This window comes from Cyprinus carpio, chromosome A25 (genome assembly GCF_018340385.1).
Source record: "Cyprinus carpio isolate SPL01 chromosome A25, ASM1834038v1, whole genome shotgun sequence".
NCBI lineage: Eukaryota > Metazoa > Chordata > Actinopteri > Cypriniformes > Cyprinidae > Cyprinus > Cyprinus carpio.
In genome coordinates this window covers 16,169,218-16,189,264 of record NC_056596.1, presented here as the reverse complement: position 1 = coordinate 16,189,264, position 20,047 = coordinate 16,169,218, and the positions used below count along the sequence as shown (strand labels likewise).

Here is a 20,047-nt window from a genome sequence, read left to right as displayed (position 1 = left end):
GTTTTTGTGCTGTTTATCGACTTTAAAAGGTTTGAGATCAGTGTGTGTCAGACTAAAAAGAGACTTTGAAATGTAATTTTCACAAGTTGGATCCGTGTGATGGAACATGTGGGAAGGAGCAAGTTTTTTGAAATGGAAAGTACATAAGTGAGTTCTTATATGGGTGTTTTTGGCCAAAAATCATGTAATGTTAGCAGAAGTCTATCCTAATTAATTTTAGCCAAGCAGTTTTTTTAAACGACTGATTCATTTGAATAATCATTTAGTTGTGTAACTCATTTTATGTCTTTCATAATGATGATTTATCTGTAAACAAAGATTATAATGCTCTGATTAGTCACCAGCTAATATCTTTAAAGTCTAAATATATGTTTAGCAATTTATGCTGTTATGAGTATATCAGTAAGCCATGTGCTGTCTGTCTCCACTCACCCCTGTAGAACTCCAGAATAAAATCATATCTGTCTTTAGCATTAGCTGGATTCTGTCTAGCCATCTGACAGTCATCATAGTGTCTCTATTCACTCTAGACACACACAAGAGAGAAATGCCACTCATTAAAAGGTTTCAGCCAAGCCTATTGATTTGAATATAAACATCCATTTAGTAATTTCTCTTAAAGGTATAGTTCACCCAAAATGAAAATATGTTGTTGATTTACACACCCTCAGGCTATCCAAGACATAGGTGACTTTTTTTCTTCAGTAGAAAAGTAAAGAATATTTTTAGCTGAAACCATGCTCCTTTGGGATAAAATGCAAGACAGCAGCTGTGTTTTTGAGAATAAAAAAAGACAACATAAGGAGCACAAAATTAATACCCATGGCTCCTGCTGATATTTTGAGGTCTTTGCAAAAACTGAACATTATTTACAAAATTATTACCTGTAATCAGGTTACTCAATCAAAACTTACTTTCAGACTCCTGACAGTCACTCAGACTCAAAATGAGCCGGAATAGCAGCATACACTCTCAGAAATAAAAATACAAAAGCTGTCACTGGTGCGGTACCTTTTCAAAAAGTACATTTTTGTACCTAAAGGGTCCATTTTGGTACCTTAAAGGTACATTTTAATACTTAAAGTGTACATATTAGAACCTAATAGAAAGTGTACTTTTAGAAAAGGTACTGCCCCAGTGACAGCTTTTGTACCTGTATTTCTGAGAGTGTATCTGATCCTATGATGAGTGAACTGATTCAGCACTCCAGTTCCTCCAACAGTCACTGAACTGAAGAAACAGTTTGACTCGGACCGAAGACCATGCTGATATGCACATGCATGAACTGAACACTTGAATGAAGGCGTGAAATTCACGTTTTTTTAATGGTTTCTTATGATTTATGTAAAAAGGTGAGCTGCTGAAAACTAGTTTATTGACTTTATACACTTTCGACAGATAAAATATCTGTTCACATCATTATTGGGTGCTTTAATAATATACAGTAATGGTGTATACACTCTTAGAAAAAAAGGTACAAAAGTTGTCACTGGGGCGGTACCTTTTCAAAAGGTTTCCAGATTTCCCCGTTTCCTTGAGGCTCTGTATTACAGGTAATAATGTTGTAAATAGTGTTCAGTTTCTTGCACAGACTGATCGTTTCACTTCATAAGACCTCAATATATCACCAGGAGCAATATGCTTTTTTGTGATGGTAGCTGTTGACTTGCGTTATATGAATAACCAAGGACCACAGTTTCAGCTAAAAATCTTAAAAAAAAAAAAAAAGTCAGCTAAATTTTGGATGGCCTTAAGATGGGTAAATTTTACAGTAAATTTTATTTTAATTTTCAAAAATAAAAATTTTGCCATTCATTTACGGTGAACTGTTACTTTAATCTGTCCTTCTTTAGGTATTGTTTCCTTCTCTGTCTTTTGCGATCACTTTCTGTATGTCCCTCGCATGTGTTGTTTGTAGTGAAGCTTACCCTGTTTTTAGGGACTCAGATCAGAATGCTGTCCAGCTCAGTGTTTAGGGCCGAGGGGCTGCTTCTGGCCCAAACAGACCTGACAACTGACCTGGATTAGAGATACAGTAAAAATACAGTAAAAAGAGTAATACTGCGAAAAAAATTACAATTTAAAATGACTGTTTTCTATTTAAATAAATTTTAACATGTAATTTATTCCTGCGATGAAAAAGCTGAATTTTCAGCATCATTACAGTCTTCAGTGTCACATGATCCTTTAGAAATGATTCTAATATACTGATTAGCTGCTCAAGAAACATGTATTATTATTATTATTATTATTATTATTATTATTATAGTTAGAAACCATGAAACAATTAAACAGTTTTTTTTTTTACAACAAAAAAAAAAAAACATAAATACAATGTTAAATACCCATTAAAAAAAAATTAATAAAAATGTTTATATCCTGATGTGGCAAAAAAAAAAAAAAAAAATCCCGTAAACTGACAAATAAGGCTTGATTTTATTTAATCTCTGACAATTAGAGATCAGTTTTGCGTTTTTGTTTCTACAGTTGAGTGTGTACCTCAGCACTCACACATTTTCACCTTCTGTCCACTCTCAGCTGTAAGTGGCGTCTGACCAAGTGTTTTGTGGTCTGTGTCCTCACAGGTCACGGTCCATCAGTGGTGCGTCCTCTGGTCTCTCCACCAGCCCTCTCAGCAGTCCACGGGTGAGTAAACTCCGCCCCCAGCACGCCCGCTTCTCTCTGTCCACCAATCAGCACGCATCTGCTCAATCACCTTCATGCCAAATTTTGTGTTTGTAGGACATAGTTCGCACTACTCTGTGCTTAGTTACTGTGATTAGTTAGATTATTTATTACTTCAGCTTTAGTTTGTTATTTTATTAAATCATGTTAAACTAAATGAAAATGAGAAATGTGGCTTTGGCAGCTAGCTGAAAAAAAAGATTGTTTTTGTTTAGATTTTATTTCAGTTATTTATTTATTTATTTTTATTTCAAGTAACGAAAATAATTATGGTTTTAGTCAACTACAATAACCCTGAGCTCAAATACATACATATATATATATATATATATGTGTGTATATATATATTCAATGATTATTTCATTGTTTCATGTTTCATTAAGTTTTATTTTTATTTACAGATAATAATCTTGGTTTGTAGGCGAGTGTTTTTTAGTGTTTTTTTTTTTTTTTTAGTGTAACAATTCAGTGTTTTTTATTGCATGAGAAATTATTTTAAAAAAATCCTTATCTAGCAGTCTTGAATGACTTGAAAGCTCATGAAAATTAACAGGTTGTCAGATTTAGGAACCAAGGAAATAGCATTCTGGCCTCTAGCAAGCAAAGTAAACGAGACAGTTAAATTGTGCAAGAGTGAGTTGCAGAAGAAAGCAGTTTTTGTTTCATGGAGACATACTCTTTCATCCTATCTGCCGCTCTCTGTGTCTTTCCCCAAGTGGAAATCCAGCTCAGGCAGCAATGTAGAAAATCCCACTCCTCTGATTAGCACAGAAGCTCTTGGCTAAACTTCTCCAGTTGGCTTGTTTAAGACAGCTCACAGATTACCAAGGCCTTACCCTAAAGCTCACCAACGTATAGTTGCTGATTCCTAGTGGAAATTGATTTAGAAGTTCACTCTAAACCTCTGTTCTGTATTTCACATGAAAATTTAGGATTTTGAAGACTAAATGTTTTTAATGTTAGGTTAATGTACTGCTTGTTACTTTTGTGAATTTGTTTGCTTTGTTTACTTTTCTGGATTCCAACTGTGAAGAGACAATTAGTGCTTGAAGTATTTCTGCAACTTTGTAGCTTTTGAGATTTGAGACGTTCATATTCAGACGCTCACAAGCTTTGGAGGCTTACACATAATTCAGAACTTGGACGCAGTCAGGCAGTGCATTTCTTTGACATCAGTAAGTCCAAACTCATGCTACAAATGACATTGTCAACACCTTGATTTCTTGTTTGATACCCAAGTTGTTCATTTCATGGCAGAAAAATTTGCTCTTATATCCCTGTTTATTTTCCCATTGGCAGCTTTCTTTGGTGTGCCTGAAAAGACTTGATTTGCTCTTCACAATGGTCTTGTTGCATCTTTCGCTCACTGGTCTTGGCTAACTGCATGCATTTTTTGTTTCTTGTGCATCACCATGGCTCCTTTTTCCTCCTTAAATTATTCCTTCCCTTTTTGTGTGTTTTACTCATAATGCTTGTGACCCGTGCCTGTATATCTCGATGTGTTCTGCTCTGGTTCTCACCTTCCCCTAAAGCCCATCCGAAAGTTCTGTGTCCCACCACAGTCCACTGAGCTGCTCTTGTCCCCCAGCTCTAGTATCACAGACTCCCTAAAACCAAACTCAGTTCAAAACGAGTCAAAAACCCCAACTTCTAATTCCCTAACACCATACTCTATATCTGAGTCTCTCTTGCCCTGCCCAAACACCCAAACACTTCCAGCCAAAGACAAACCCTTACAATCCGCCCATTCAAACCCACTACCTGAATCTGAGCCCGAACACATTTTGACAGCCAAATCAGAACCTTCAACTCCATGTCAACCACAAGTGCCCTGTATACCGGACAGTCCACTGGTGCGGCGGGCAACCCCAGCCTCCATCATACCCCCTCAACTCTCGGTTCCCTTTAAGCCTGTTGTCCCTCTTTCCCCTATCCGTCTACACCACTTCCACCCTGTGCCCTGCTCTGACCACACCACCAAATCTATCCCCACCATACAGGTGACCCCCCACCCCTCTCCAAGGGGCAGCCCTATCCCCACCCCCAAAGGAACGCCCGTGCACACGCCTAAGGACAGCCCCACGGGGACGCCGACCCCTACGCCGCCCCCCAGCCCCTCCATCGGGGGAATACCCTGGAAGACACGCCTCAACTCCATCAAGAACAGCTTCCTGGGCTCGCCGCGCTTTCACCGCAGGAAACTGCAAGGTATCGTGCCAGATTGGTGGATACAGTAAACAAGCTACAATTCATCCATCCATGCATTCTCCAAACCACTTGTCCTAAGTAGGGTCGTGGAGATGTTGGAGCCTATCCCAGCATCTCGGGCCCAAACTCTGGACGGATCGCCAGGCTATAATTCACGAACCCATGAAATCAAATTTTATTGTTGTGTGTCATTTAATCCATATCTGTTAGCTTTGATTCAAATCTACATTATACGGTTCTCATACAGGTTGACAAGAATAATGCATTTAAAGTGTACACTTTCTCTTTTGGGAAAACCAATGATGAGCCAACGATGTTGATACATCATCTTGATGTATAGCAGGGGTTCCAGGAGTTTAGCTGCAACCCTAATAAAAATCTCACCTGAACAAGCTCATCAAGGTCTTCAGGATCACTAGAAAGCTATAGGCACACTCTAAAAAAATGCTGGGTTGTTTCAACCCAACTGGGTCAAATATGGACTAACACAACTTTTGGATTAAAAATTTATCATAAAAAAATAACCCAACAGTTGGGTTAGTGACTAGTTGAATTTTTAGAGTGCATGTGTGTTTGATTTGGGTCGGAGTTAAAATTCTGCAGGACAGTGGACCTCAAGGACCAGAGTTGAGAAACTCTGTCTTATAGAATCTTGTCCAATTAAAGGCTCTAGACCAGGGGTGTCCAACCCTGTTCATGGATGGCCAACATCCTGCAGAGTTCAGCTCCAAAACACTTACCTGGAAGTTTCTAGTGAGTGTGAAGACCCTGATTAGTTGGTTCAGGTGTGTTTAATTAGTGTTGGACAGTGGCCCACCAGGAACAGGTTTGGTCACCCCTGGTCTAGAATGAGAATGGCCTCTTAAAGCCCCGATACACTCACAACAAAGTTATTTTTTGTTCTTCGCTTAGGGGTAAAAAGAAATTCGACCTATCTTTGCAGTGATATACTATTAACGAACATCCAGACACTGGCCACACTGCTGTGAGCGGCGTTTAGATGAGTATTTAAGAACAAGCGTACGTATTATGTAATTGCCAGTGACTAATGGTACCACGAAAGTGTTCCTGGAAAGTTCACTTTGACGAGCTGTTTCAAACTTCCGCAATGAACAGCAAACGAATTTTGGCATGATTTTGTTTGAGATTATATTTTCGGTTTCACTTGAAGTATGTTGGAGTTTTAATTCTAAATAACCTGTCCCAAACTAGAAATAGAAATCTGTCACGTCTTCTGGTTTTGTCAGGCTGCAACATTAATTGCACATGCAACTGGCTATTTTAAAACAGTCCTGCCCCAAATTCTTTTTAGACTTTTCCAATGCCTCAAGTTTGTTGGTGAAGAAAATATATATATTTTTCCCCCTTAAACTGTTTCATGGGGTGTTTAAATAAACTTGGTTTACTATTAGCGCAGTAATAAGTCACAAACACCTGGAATTGTTTGGGTGGCTAACAAAGAGTTGATTTTGACTAGATCTTCTAAATCCCTCTTAACGTAGTCACTCTACATTGAGTCATTATAGGCCTAAAATAAAGCTCTTACCTCCTCCAGTTTGACTGGATCTGTTTCATGACTTGTTGTGGCTAAATGCTCTCATTTACATACTGACTGTAAACTAATTTTAAGCCTGCTACCATGGTTACCACTTCACCTTGTTTTAGTTGCATCAGTTTGCATTTCTTAATACCTTCTCTTGCATGTGACCCCTAAATGATCCAGTTTTATTGTTGACGTAACCTTTATTCCCAAGCCAAATGGGGAACCTGTGACAAATACTCACAAATGATGCACTTTTGCATGCAACTATAGGCACTAATCATTTCTGCCCTACATACTGAGATGTTGAATTAGATAAATCATTTGAAAGTGATACACAACTTTGATGAATGACAAAAATGGAACATGCTAAGATCCTTGCTTTATTCTCAACAGTTCCCACTCAAGAGGAAATGTCCAGCCTCACGCCAGAGTCTTCCCCAGAGTGAGTACCTTTTATTTTTATTTTTATTTTGTTGCTATGCATGATAAGGCATCATTGTCTACCGTAATTCTGTACTTTTAATTTAATTCTTACTTTCTTTTTTTCATATTTTCTTTTATTAGAGAGATATAGAGAATGCATTCTTAGAATTCTTGGATCACTTACTTCTGGGAATTTTATTTATTTATTTTGCTACGCATGATAAGAATTGGTCTAGTGTACTTTTAAATAAAATTCTAATGTAGATTATTTGTACATTTTATTTACTCCCTTTATTTACCTGGGAGGTCCCTACAGTATAGGTGATTTCAGGTTTTATTATCATTATTGGTACGTTTGGCTTACATAAACATGCCATAGTGGATTTCCAGCTTACCATTAAATCAGTTTTGTGCTGGAAACACCGCAACATGCAGCCGCCAAAAAATATCCTCTGAAAAAGACGAATAGCAGACCTTGAACAATACTTACCCAACAACAGTGTTGATGTAAAACCCCCTGAGCACTTCAGAAATCATTGTGAGTTATGTTTGCCTCTGTTAAACCATTTAGGCTTTTTTTTCCCAGTCTAATGGAGGCTCAGTCATATCTTTCTCCCACTGAGGCGGGTTTCAGCACACAGCAGACAGCAGTCACAAACTCTCTCCCCCACACGGAGTGATGCCTCATCCACTTTTGTTTTCTATTTTGTCTTCCATAACTTATCCTCCTCTCTCTCGCTTTCCGCGCCAGCTGGATAAGCCGCAGCGCTCTCTGCTTTCTTTTGTCATCCTCTGCCATAAATCAGTTTCTGGAAGTTGCAAGCGACTGTGCTTTGTTGATACACAACAGCGGCGGACTGAAGCTTTTTAGAGCTAGAACGATGTTCAGACAGACGGTTATTCCTTTGTATGTTAAAATGAGACCAAATTACATCTGCTAGTTTAAACACCAGGGGTTTTGCTTGATTTTTCCATCTACAGAGATGCTTTAATTTTCAGAGACCTACTGCAGCAAGAAATGCAACAGTTGTTTAACAATACCTATCTTTTATATAAATATGACTGCAACTTATACTCTGAAATCTTTCATATCAACATGCAAAAATACATTACAATTTATTTACAAGTATTTCCTTGCAATGCAAAGTCAATGTGTTCACTGATATATTACACAGTAAATAGTATTACACTTTAAAATATAAAGAAACATTTAATATTTTCATCAATATTCAAAACAAATTCAAAAATATTCAAAAATAGTTTAGGGGAAACTTTGACCCTTGACAAAATGGAGTTCAAAAGAATTGCATTAAAAAAAAAAAAAAAAAAAAAACATTTTGTAAAATTAAAAAATGTCTTTACTGTCACTTGATCAATAGAATGCATCCCTGCTGAATTAAAGTATTAAATTATTTATAATATATACAGTACAGGTCAAAAGTTTGGAAACATTACTATTTTTAATGGTTTTGAAAGAAGTCTCTTCTGCTCATCAAGCCTGCATTTATTTGATCAAAAATACAGAAAAAACAGTAATATTGTGATATATTATTACAACTTAAATAATAGTTTTCTATTTGAATATACTTAAAAAAAAAAAATGTATTCCTGTGATGCAAAGCTGAATTTTCAGCATCATTGCTCCAGCCTTCAGTGTCACATGTAACATCCAGTCTATCACATGATCATTTAGAAATCATTCTAATATTCTGTATTAGGAGTGTTGGAAACAGTTCTGCTGTCTAAGTATATTTGATGAATAAAAGGTTAAAAAGAACTGCATTTATTAAAAAATAAAATAAAATCTAATAATATATATTCTAATAATATATTTTCTTTACTATCACTTTTTATCAATTTAACACATCCTTGCTGAATAAAAGTATGTGATTTTATTTGCAAAAAAAGAAAAGAAAGAAAAAAATTACTGACCCCAAATTACTGCCAGTAGTGTATATTTTAATAAAAAAAAATTATATATAAAAATATATATAAAGAAAAAAACCTTTTTTTTTTTTTTTTTTTTTTTTTTTAATATTGCTTAAATATCATCAAAGTATCCTAAAAAAGTATCACATGTTCTGAAAAAATATTAAGTTGAGAGAACTGTTTCCAACTTTGATAATGAATCATCATTTAGAATGATTTCTAAAGGATCATGTGATAATAATATATCACAATAATACATTTTTTTTTCTGTATTTTTATCAAATAAATGCAGGCTTGATGAGCAGAAGAAACTTCTTTCAAAAACATTAAAAATAGTAATGTTTCCAACTTTTGACCTGTACTGTATATGTATATATATATATATATATATAATATATATATATATATATATCATATATATATATATATATATATACAGAGTTATAAATCTGGAATATATATTTAATACAAAAAATATATATATATATACTGTATATTCAAATATAGAAGTTGAGATTGAGGTTTACAATCATATATTCCGGATTATTTATTCAGATTTAAAAATGCTAATTATTACAAATTCAAAATTGAGGATATTTTTGTTCTCAAAATGTTTAGTGCTTAAATGTTTAAACATGGCAACATCAGTGTTTCCCATGCATAATGGGACCCTAAATTATGACCCACCCAGGAAGATAAAATTCAAATACCACTTTACAAATTTCCATATTTTCTAACCGTGAAACTGATGTTGCATTGAATTCAACGCAGCAAACTGGATCATTCCAGAAATATTCAAACTTGTGAATACATCTTTTAGGAATGTTACAGAAATGCAACACTGAGTGTTAATGATTAATTCAGAGTCCATTCATTAAATTATAGATACATTTTACAAAAAAAAATTTATCATAGCCAAATTAACTGAAAAGTTGTAGAGGTCAGTGCAACAGTGCGTTGAGATCCAACCTGGCAAGTCTTCTAAAATTGACATCATAACACATTATGCTGTCATGTTTTGGCTTTTATAACCAGTGACTTCCTTTAATTTATTTTAGGTAAATAAAAGACATATATAAAAAACATAGCTGTGAGACAAGAGCACCTTATGGATTTTTATATGACTTAATTAGATTTTTGCCACAGCCATCAATATGACCTCATGCAAAGTTCATGTTAATTTGTATACCCTCTGCTGTGCCATTCTTTCACGTACTCCCTTTTATTAATTATTCAGTATCAATTTATTTTGCATAAGCGCCATAGGATCTATCTTATTCTGAGCTGTGATAAGGACTGATCTTGTATCCCCTGAAGACTTCATAAAAAGTTAATGTTTCATATTTCTCTCGCTCTGCAGACTTGCCAAAAAATCTTGGTTTGGTAACTTCATCAACCTAGAGAAAGAGGAGCAGATCTTCGTGGTTATTAGGGACAAGCCACTGAGCTCTATAAAAGCCGACATCGTCCACGCCTTTCTCTCGGTAAGCAATCTCTTTTGCATGCCTCCAATCCCGTTTCATTCCTCCGTTGTAAACGACAGCTATGAATATTTGAATACATGCTTCTGCGTTCTCTCTATCAGATTGAAAGACTTTGCCTGTCGCGCTGGTTTTGATAGGCTTGGCCGGAAGCCTGTGTTTTTACATTTGCAAATACCTTTCTGATTTGTGTTTCAATTCGTAAAATGCTAGTCTGTGATGTTTCCATCCTCCCCGTGGCTGCCTTTTTCATTAGAGGTCAATGGAAAATCAACGCCGGGCATGAATCATTAGCATTTAGATGTTGTGCCTCGAGAGGTTTGTGCGGAAGGGAAAGGTGTTTAGTCTTGCGTTTAGACCTGCAAGTGGTTTAAAAATGCGCTTAAAAAGTTGATTTGTAACGGTTAGCGACGTTTTTTCTCACCTGCAGCTACGCAAAAATTTATTTCTGCACAATGTTTTGGGGGGAAAAAGTCCATTGTCAATAGAGTAGCAGTGCTGCGTAGATTACTTCGAAATTGTGATCTGTTACTGATTCATGCAAAAGTGTTACTTAATTATTGTTACCTTAAAATCTCAGGGGGTACTTAAGTAAATATATTAGGCGAATTATGAATAATTTGTATCTATTGTGTGAATAATATATAATCACGCTTTTTCCATTTGTCTCCATTGATGTTCTTCATAGGTGCTTCCAAATATGTAACAGTGAACTGATCCTTGCCTTCCTCAGATACCCAGCCTCAGTCACAGCGTCGTCTCGCAGACAAGTTTTCGGGCTGAGTATAAATCCACCGCTGGCCCCACCGTCTTCCAGAAGCCTGTTAAGTTCCAGGTCGACATTACGTACACTGAGAGCACTGCGGCCACCAAGGAGAACGCCATCTATTCAGTCACCTTCACTCTGCTCTCAGGTAACCACAGCACAATCAAACCCGCCGCTACATCAGCGCTCATCGGGACCATAGAACACCAGCGTAGCTTGAAATAAACGAAAATAGTCATGGCTAAAAGAGAAAAAATGTGAATTGTTTTATCTTTCTCCATGATGTTGAAGAAAGTTTGGGATTATTTACTTTTTTATTTAACTTTGTCGCCAAATAATTCAAAATGATTAATGTAAAACAAATAATAAATATCATTTGAAAATAATTGTCATTTATATTCACAAATACAACTACATATAGTTGATATACAAGGTTAAATTCTCTGTTTATTACTCATTTTAATACTTGAGAAATATTTTTGAGTGATGACAGCTGTCAGGTACGATTGCGAATTCTAATGACATTGGGTCTCATTCACTAATAATTTGTTTTTATACACACAAGAGAACTTCTAACAAAAATTGCCCAGTAAATTTTTAACACTGTTTGTAAATGAATTCATTATGAAACTTGCTCTATTGGTAATGTACTTGGAGTGTTATATGGAGTGTTATGTGCAACCATGTGTAAATCATTTGTATAATATAAGGACTTTCCAAACAGTCTTTTCTTCATTGTTTTTTGTCACTCTCAGACTCAGCAATCATAAGACACATGCATATGTTATATGTATATATATAATTAGGATTAAAACATTTATGTGGTGTCAGTTGTTCATACATTTGTAGAAAAAATTTATTATAAATTCATGAATAATATAACAGAGGAGTCATAATTTGTGAAAATGTTTGTTTTGACATTGCCATTGCCATTGCGTTGAGGAAACTTAATGGGCAAATGAATTTTTGGAGATATGTGATTATGAATATATATTACATAGCCCATTTCTGACAGTCTTACTCTTAGTATTGGCAGGAATTTTATTTGTGTCCTCTAAGGAACAGTACTTACAAATATTTCAATTTAATTCTAAGATTGAGCCAAATAGCCTTTTACACGCTAATTATCCCATCAGTATATTACAGATCACAATAACAACATAAGATAAATAGAACACTTAAAAATGCATTAATATTTCGGCTTATACATCATTCTCCCTTATTTTCTGCCATTAATATCCATTACGTCTCCTCATGATAGCGCCAGCAGCAGCTCTTATCCACTACAGCATGCAGGATGTTAAATAATGTCATTGTCCACCTAATAGAGATAAGAAAGACTACAAGTTACAAGTAGTTTTATACTAAATTCCTGTCATATTCCTAAAAGGCTCCAATTTTTCTGACTGTGGAGCTTTTCTCACTAGAATGCAAACCAGGTGAATGAGTAGTCGATTATTAAGTCTTAAGGAAGCTTCCTGTTTCAAAATTTTAATAGGGTTTAGTCTTTTTACATGTGACCTGTTACACTTTATTGTAGGTCCAAGCCGGCGTTTCAAGCGGGTGGTAGAAACGATTCAGGCGCAGTTGTTAAGCACACACGACCAGCCGGGAGTCCAGCAGCTGTCTGGTGAGTATAAATTCCCCTGTCCCTTCCCCCACTCTGTCCCGAGCCCCACGATCCCTCTCATGCTTGTTTATACCCCTCCTCCATCATGCATGTCCCTCATCAACAGCACACCACAACACAGCATCACAGTATTCTCCACATGATCCCACCCTAAAGCAATCCCCATTCAGACGCTAGAAGAGATGGGGAGTTTTACAATTCGTGGTGACTCCCTTCGGCCACACCGCTGCTCCCATTTCTCCGACGGCATTAACAGTAGATTTTCCTGACAGTTCTCCAAATGTGGGCACCTCCGCTTCATGATTTCTTTTGGGAGACGGTGTCTTTGTTGGATAGATCTGGACTGGTTATGTAAAGGTTCCTGCTACCGTTTTAGGTCGGGATAACCCTAAAACTGAAATCCTGCTCTCTCACCATTTATTATTGTGCTAAACCAACCAGATCACAAAAGACACGAATCAGGGGCATTACCATAAAATACCAAGTTCTGGGAAAGTTTTTCTTCAGTATATGGCTTCTATTACCTTGAACCATCCAGAGCTTCAAAGATGAACGGCTGATTTTTTATTTATTTATTTTTTTCAGAGGAGAAATGAAAAGAAAAGGCACTTTGCCATCCTATTCTCCATCCACCCCGTGCACATCCTCTCTTCTTGACACATGATATTAGCTCCACATAGTGGTCTGTTAGGTGAACAACAGCATTTAATAGACAATAACAATGCATATAACCCAACTTTTGAGTTTTTCAAATGCACACCAATGCAGATTGTTTCAGTAACTACTGGTAATGGATCTCCACGGACAGTATTTGAGGCAAAAATTAAAGTTACGGATTTATTTTAGAAATAAGTCATGCTTTTCATTCAAAGTGAGGAACAAATTAGTGTCCACTACTTTTCTACTGGTTCTTGATTATGGGGATGTATAGTGTATCAGCATGCTCCTTCTTATCTTCTTGCCTCCTTGGATGCTTTGTACCATGGTGCTCTCAGATTTATAACTGATTGTAAATTTTCAACACATTATTGCAAACTATACAAAAGAGTTGCATGGCCTTCTTTGAGCATTCAGAGAAAAATGCAAAGGTATCTATTCATATATAAAGCCATATTGGGTTATTTGGCATTTTATCTTTGTTGTTTTATTCAAATGACTTCGTCTGGCAATTACTCATGTTCTCAGTCAAATTATAATCTTTGTGTGCCCTTTGTCAGAACTGAGCTTGGTTAAACTCACTTTAAATATGCTGCCACTTCAGATTGGAAACTTTTCTAAAAGCAGATATAGTTACAAAACTTGGTGTCTTACAATTATTTTAAATTGTACTGCATAATCTAGAGAGGGAATGAATGGCGTGTAATTGTTTTTAATTGGTTATTTGTTTGTATGTCTGTTTTAGTATTGTATGTTGTAACTTGGCTGCCTATCTTGGCCAGGACACTCTTGTAAAAGGAGATTTTAATCTCAGTGAGTCTTTTTCCTGGTTAAATAAAGGTAAAAAATATATATATACAAAGTTTCTGTACGTGGCCAATAAAAAATATATTGGAGAGAGTAATAATTATACAAATAAAAGTTAGCATTTATAAAATATAGTTTAAAACAAACAAACAAAAAAAAACTGTAAATTATTAGAATTTAAAAGATCTGGTTTCTATTTGAGTATGATAGAAAAAAAAATACAATTTTTAATTTAATTAAAATGTAATTTTTATTCCTGTGACGACAAAGCCATTACTCCAGTCTTTAATATCACACGATTCTTCAGAAATCATTCTAATATGCTGATTTGCTGCTCAATTATTATTATTATTATTATTATTATTATTATTATTCAGTGTAATAAAAAAGATGATACATTTTCAAGACTAAAAATATATGTATATATAATATTATTATTTATCATTCTTTTTATAATTAATAAAAACCTGAAATGATAAGAAATGTTTCTTGAGCAATAAATCAGCATGTTAGAAGGATCATGTAACACTGAAGATTGGAGTAATGGTTTTTTGTAATAATGTAATAATTTTACATTAATGTTTCAATACTACATTTTAAATTGCATAATTCCACTAATTAAACTTTTTAATCAAACTGTTTCACTCATAATATTATTTATTTAATGGAAAATATAGTTTTTTTTTAAATACAAAATAATGCAAAATATAATCATTTTTGCCAATGCTATTTTGGACCCACACTGTATATGCACACATATTAGTAATTACTTCTAGTATTTATCAAGTAGCATTTAATAATGAGAGTGTTAAGTAGTCAACATTGTTTGTTGCTGCCAATTTGAGCAGGTTTCACGGAGTGTTAGGTAACTGAAAGAAATCCCGGACCATCTCAAGAAAATAGATCCTTGCTTTTGCTCCTCCTGTCCTTCTCTTTTCCCATCCCACTGTCTTTCACTGTCTTTCTTTCTTTCTCCTCTGCTTTCTCTCAAACACGTCACATTCATCCGCTGTGTGTCTCATTCAGCACTGTATGACTCACTGTGGTTTTAATGCACAACTGCACTGCAGATGAATGGCACATACACACTGCAGTCCGATTACACTCACCGCTCCAGAAATAAACACTTAAATTATCCATTTAATTATGCTATTTTGTGTAGGTCATTGTGGTTTTCTGTCTGTATGCAAATACCTAGCCTTCTAATGTTCTTTAGTTCCATAAAAACTATTTTTATTCCAAACAAGTATAATTATCCACATAAACTTGTCTAATAACCACCCAACCGAAGTCTTCTTGCCCCTAATGTAGTCTAGATGAAGACATCTGGCCCTATGCTTGTTAATTGGAAATTGCTCATTTGCTTCACATAATGCTTCATCATAACAAGCATGATGAAGAACGTACACAGCGAATCTAATGAGCTAATGCGCTGATCCAATTTATAAACCAAAAAACATTCAGGGAATTTCAAACTTTTTTTTTTAAGCTGCGCTATTTGTGATAGTTTTGTCTGCTGTCAACACACATGTTTCTCTCTCACAGAGAACTCTCAGTCTGCTGCAAAAACCGCCAAAGTCTCAAAGTCAAAGTGTGGTAAGATTTTTACGGCTTCTGTGTTAAATACACCAATCTTGCAGCACAATTACAGTGGCCCAGAGAGTATTTATACACTTGAGTCACACTTAAAGATGTCTGAATGTCATTGCTTTAGATACCTAAATGAGAATTTGCTGAAAACTTGCACACCCTCAGGCCACCAAAGATGTAGATTAGTTTGTTTTCATGAAGAAACAAAGAAAATAGAAACTGGGAGTATTGATATAATTAACCATGATTCATTCTGGGATTCATTTGATTATTTAAATACATTTATAATAATTTATTTATTTAAGTACTTTTAAGTCATTCTATGGCCTGCTTGGAAGTTTACTAAGCCCCCCTGTCAAAGAACCATAGGTCTAATACAATTATGTTCATTTTAGGGATAGTTCACACAAAAATACAGATTTCATCATCATACACTCATGTTTTTCCAAACCTGTATGACTTTGTTCTGCAGACATGAGTGTGAATAAAAAGGTCATGTTTGGGTGAACTAACTCTTTAGGTGTCCAAAAACTTTTTGGGGACACTAAACTACTTCATCACACACACTGCCTTTTATGTTACTGTATATACGCCTGTGATAATCATAGCACATATAATGATGCATGCCCTGTAGATTACATCCCACTTTAATTGCACCCAACCACAGAAATACCCTTTCACGTGTAATGTAATTGAACCAGTAAGTGCGGCACAATTCTTTTGTTTAGGTTTTGTGTACACTTGCAATACAAGCTGTTAAAATGAGCACAACATAAACTGGCTGTTACTTAGTGTGTACATGGCTTATGAATCTGGTCTTAGTTCATTAGTTATGTGAGCCAAACAGACAAGGCTGTGCATATGTACACCAGAGGTTTTGATGTGCCCATAAATGTTCAAATGAACCTCACATCACTGACTGAGTGCCAGTTTGTGTAATTGTGCAGGTTTGCATGTGTATTCGTGAGTTTGGAAGTATCCTAAACCAAGTACATTAAAAAGGGTTTTCTCATACAGTCAGAGTTAGCTCAAGGCTAGTCTTAGCCTCAGACGTCACGCCCATGGACCGTTGGCTAAACGTCTGATGCATAAGGGGCACAAAATGGAAACTTCAGGAGTGTTTTAGACGTAATAAAACATTTGTCTAAAATGGGTTGCAAATGCTGTTTCATGTTGACTTTAAGGAGGTAGCTCTGTTTTGGAACACTGTAGTTGGTTTGTAGCTAGTATATATATATATTGTGTTATATTGTGTTATACTTGAAAATACATCTTGGCGGAATTAAAATGGATTGCAAATGCTGTATCACATTGACATTAAGATGGTAGCTTTGTTTTTGAAAAATGGTAATTGGTTTCTAGCTGGTTCTTGCTGTTTGAGATGGTTGGTCAACTTGGTCAAGGATGTTGCTGGAAAAAAGCAGGTCATACCATTTAAGTCAGTCAAGTTTCTGTTGGAACATGATAGCTGGGTTATTTATGGTCCAAGAGTGTTAATTTGGTTGATTACAGTGGCTAGTGGAAACCTAGTTAAAATTGGGCTGGAAAAACCAGGATAAGCATATTTTTTGGCAGTCAAGGTGATTTATCTGGTCCAGTATGGTCTACCAGTTTAGCCAGGTGCCCATCTTTTGGTAGTCCATCTTATTAATCTAAACTACAGCTAATTATGTTGCTGTTCCTCTTGCTCAACTCATAAAGCATAGCACTTAGCAACACCATGGTTATATTTTCAGTTTCCAGGAAAGACATCCTGGTAAAATATTGTAGCTTGAATATATTGTAAGTTGCAAGCCAGATTGGATCAGCTAATGGCCAGCTAGAAACCAGCTAGGTACTAATTTAAGCTGGTTTTGTCTGATTTAACCAGGGAATCCTCATCTTGTAGATAGTTCAAGTCTTCTTCAAGTCTTAGTCCTGACATTTCCCCTCTTTCTCTCCCTTCTCTTATCTCTTTTCCCCTTTCTGTCCACTTCTCCTCGTGTGAACCCATTGTTCATTTCTCTATTTGTTCTCTCTTTTTTTCCTTTTCTTCCTGTCTGTGTACCTAGGCAGCCCATTGAGTAACTTCTTTGACGTAATTAAACAACTTTTTTCAGACGAGAAGAACGGCCAGGTGCATCTTCCACCTGGCACGCCCAACAGACACCCACCTAACACCCATCACCATGACCCTCAGCCTAGTGACTCTAAATGCCCAGCGGGCAATCCCAGGGACAATGCCAAGCTGATGGCATCCGTTGGGGCACAGGAGCAGCCCTAAAACTTTACATACCAAGATAAAAGCACTCAAAAATGTACATGACCTTATAGTTGATGGAATTTATATTTGGATAAACTTATGTATGATGGAATATGTGTTTAAAAACAAATTATGACACAAATCCAGACACATTTCCCCTTTCACCGTCTCTGCCATGTTGTTGTGCCAGCCCCTACCCAAACCCCTGTTGTTTCTTCCCCAGATATTTTCATGTCTTTACTGTTTTCCTCACCTTTGTTACGGCTTGTCTTTGCTGCTAGGAATTATCCAGAAAACGTATTAAAACTCCGCCCCCCACTTCCCTGCACATCCTGAGACGGACATTTATTGACAGACGGCATGTTTCATGATGAACAAGCAGGTTACCAAGGAGATGGACGCGTCATCCTTCATCATACTCTTCCCTTCCCGCTCTCAGTTCTCTCTGAGGACTAAAATATGAATGCCCACACTTGTTCCCACTCAACCTGTGTGCTCCCCTGCCATCATCTCAGCACCCCAACCTGTTAAAATGGTTGACCAGCCAGTGGGAACCGGCTGCACCAACAGGCTCTGTTCCAAAACGTAGTGAGCTGCCTCTAAGAAACCTCACTCTGATCAAATCATAAAGCAGCCCCTTAATGCAATGCAACAAATTTAGTCAAAAATGGCGTTAAAGATGGGAGAGAAAGCACTCTCTGTGCTTTAATTGAAATAAGGACTATTTTGCCCAATATTTGAATGTTATGTATTTTTTTGTACAATAAGGGATGGAGCTGTTAGCATAGCAACATGCTAACGTCAAACTGTTGAAATCAATTGAACGTTGAGTCTCTCTGTGCAGTTGTTAGCTTAGCAACATGCTAGCTGCAAACTGTACTGAAATCAGTTGAGAATTGAGCCTCTAGTGCACATACTTCAGGACTGCTATTTGTGTCACACATAACGCTCTTTCACTGGGCCTTGTGCTGGAGTCAGTGCTCGACCAAGAGTGGCACTCGTTTAGAACTGGCTCGCACTTCCTCTGGCAGTGAGCAGAACCCTCTCCATCACCGGCCCAGGATTTTTTTGAGTGGAAAACCACAGCCTGGTTCCCAGTTGGGCTCCAGCTCTGGCACCAGCCCCGGTGGAAAAGCGGTAACAGAGTTGAAGTGTGTTTCAAATAAGTTGTTAGCTTAGCAATATGCTAATGGAAGACTCTGCTGAAATCAATTAATAATCAAGTCTGACATTTTATCTCACATTTCTGACTTTTTTATCTGAGAATTCAGATTTTTTTTCTCAGATTTGAGAGATATAAACTCAGAATTGTGAGATATAAACTCGCAACTCTGAGACGAAAACTCCAAATTTGAAAAAAAAAATTTAAAAAGCAATTACCTTTTTTATTTTAAAATTTATGGCTGGAACAAACAAACAAAAACCACAATTCTGACTTTTTTCTTGCAATTGTGATTTTATATCTCACAATTCAGACTTTTCTTCTCAGAATTGTTAGTTTCTATTTCGCAATTGCAATAAGACTTTCTCAAAGTGCGAGTTTATATCTTGCAATACTGAGTTTATATCTCACAGTTCTGACTTTTTTTCAGAATTGAGTTAAAGTGCAATTTGTGAGATATAAACTCTAAATTGTGAGAAAAAGTGAGAATTGTGATATCAAAAGACACAATTACCTTTTTATTTTTGATTGAAATAAGCTTCCTCCATGAAGTGCGTTACTTATGAGGTTACGAATCAAGAAACCTGGTGCCTGGTGCACAATTTTTGCCTTGATTTTGCTAAGAGAGTTTCTTTAAATAAAAGAGTCATAAAAGTGTGTATCATGCTTTAAACAATAAGGCAGCTTACTAGGTTTGGAACAGATTCACACTTAAAATTCTAGACATAAGCACACACTCGCAACTCTAGGATGTTTGCACTCAGATTCATGAAGACCACAGAAAAAAAAAAAAAAAAAGGAAACACATTGAGAAGGAAAAGATGCGTTTGAGAGCTTGTCGTGGAGGATGTGGACTTTTTCAAACTGTATCGTTTTCATTTGCGCTTTCTTTTATTTATTAATGACTTTATGTTTGAGGAACAT

The 20,047-nt window shown here is 36.2% G+C and overlaps 1 protein-coding gene across 3 annotated transcripts in view; it reads left to right on the top strand.

Annotated features, from left to right (window-relative positions):
* The window catches only part of LOC109054041 (serine/threonine-protein kinase BRSK2), a 183,658-nt gene extending 164,407 nt beyond the window's left edge, over nucleotides 1–19,251 (top strand). The window contains exons 13-19 of one of the 3 annotated variants that reach the window (XM_042715714.1): nucleotides 2,586–2,646; nucleotides 4,686–4,893; nucleotides 6,830–6,878; nucleotides 10,149–10,272; nucleotides 11,003–11,183; nucleotides 12,576–12,665; nucleotides 18,243–19,251. In XM_042715714.1, coding sequence (XP_042571648.1) covers nucleotides 2,586–2,646; nucleotides 4,686–4,893; nucleotides 6,830–6,878; nucleotides 10,149–10,272; nucleotides 11,003–11,183; nucleotides 12,576–12,665; nucleotides 18,243–18,265 — 736 coding nt within the window. In that variant the 3' untranslated portion in view covers nucleotides 18,266–19,251. The other 2 variants (XM_042715712.1, XM_042715713.1) reach the window with 2 other exon arrangements.
* Nucleotides 19,252–20,047: the final 796 nt, after the last annotated feature.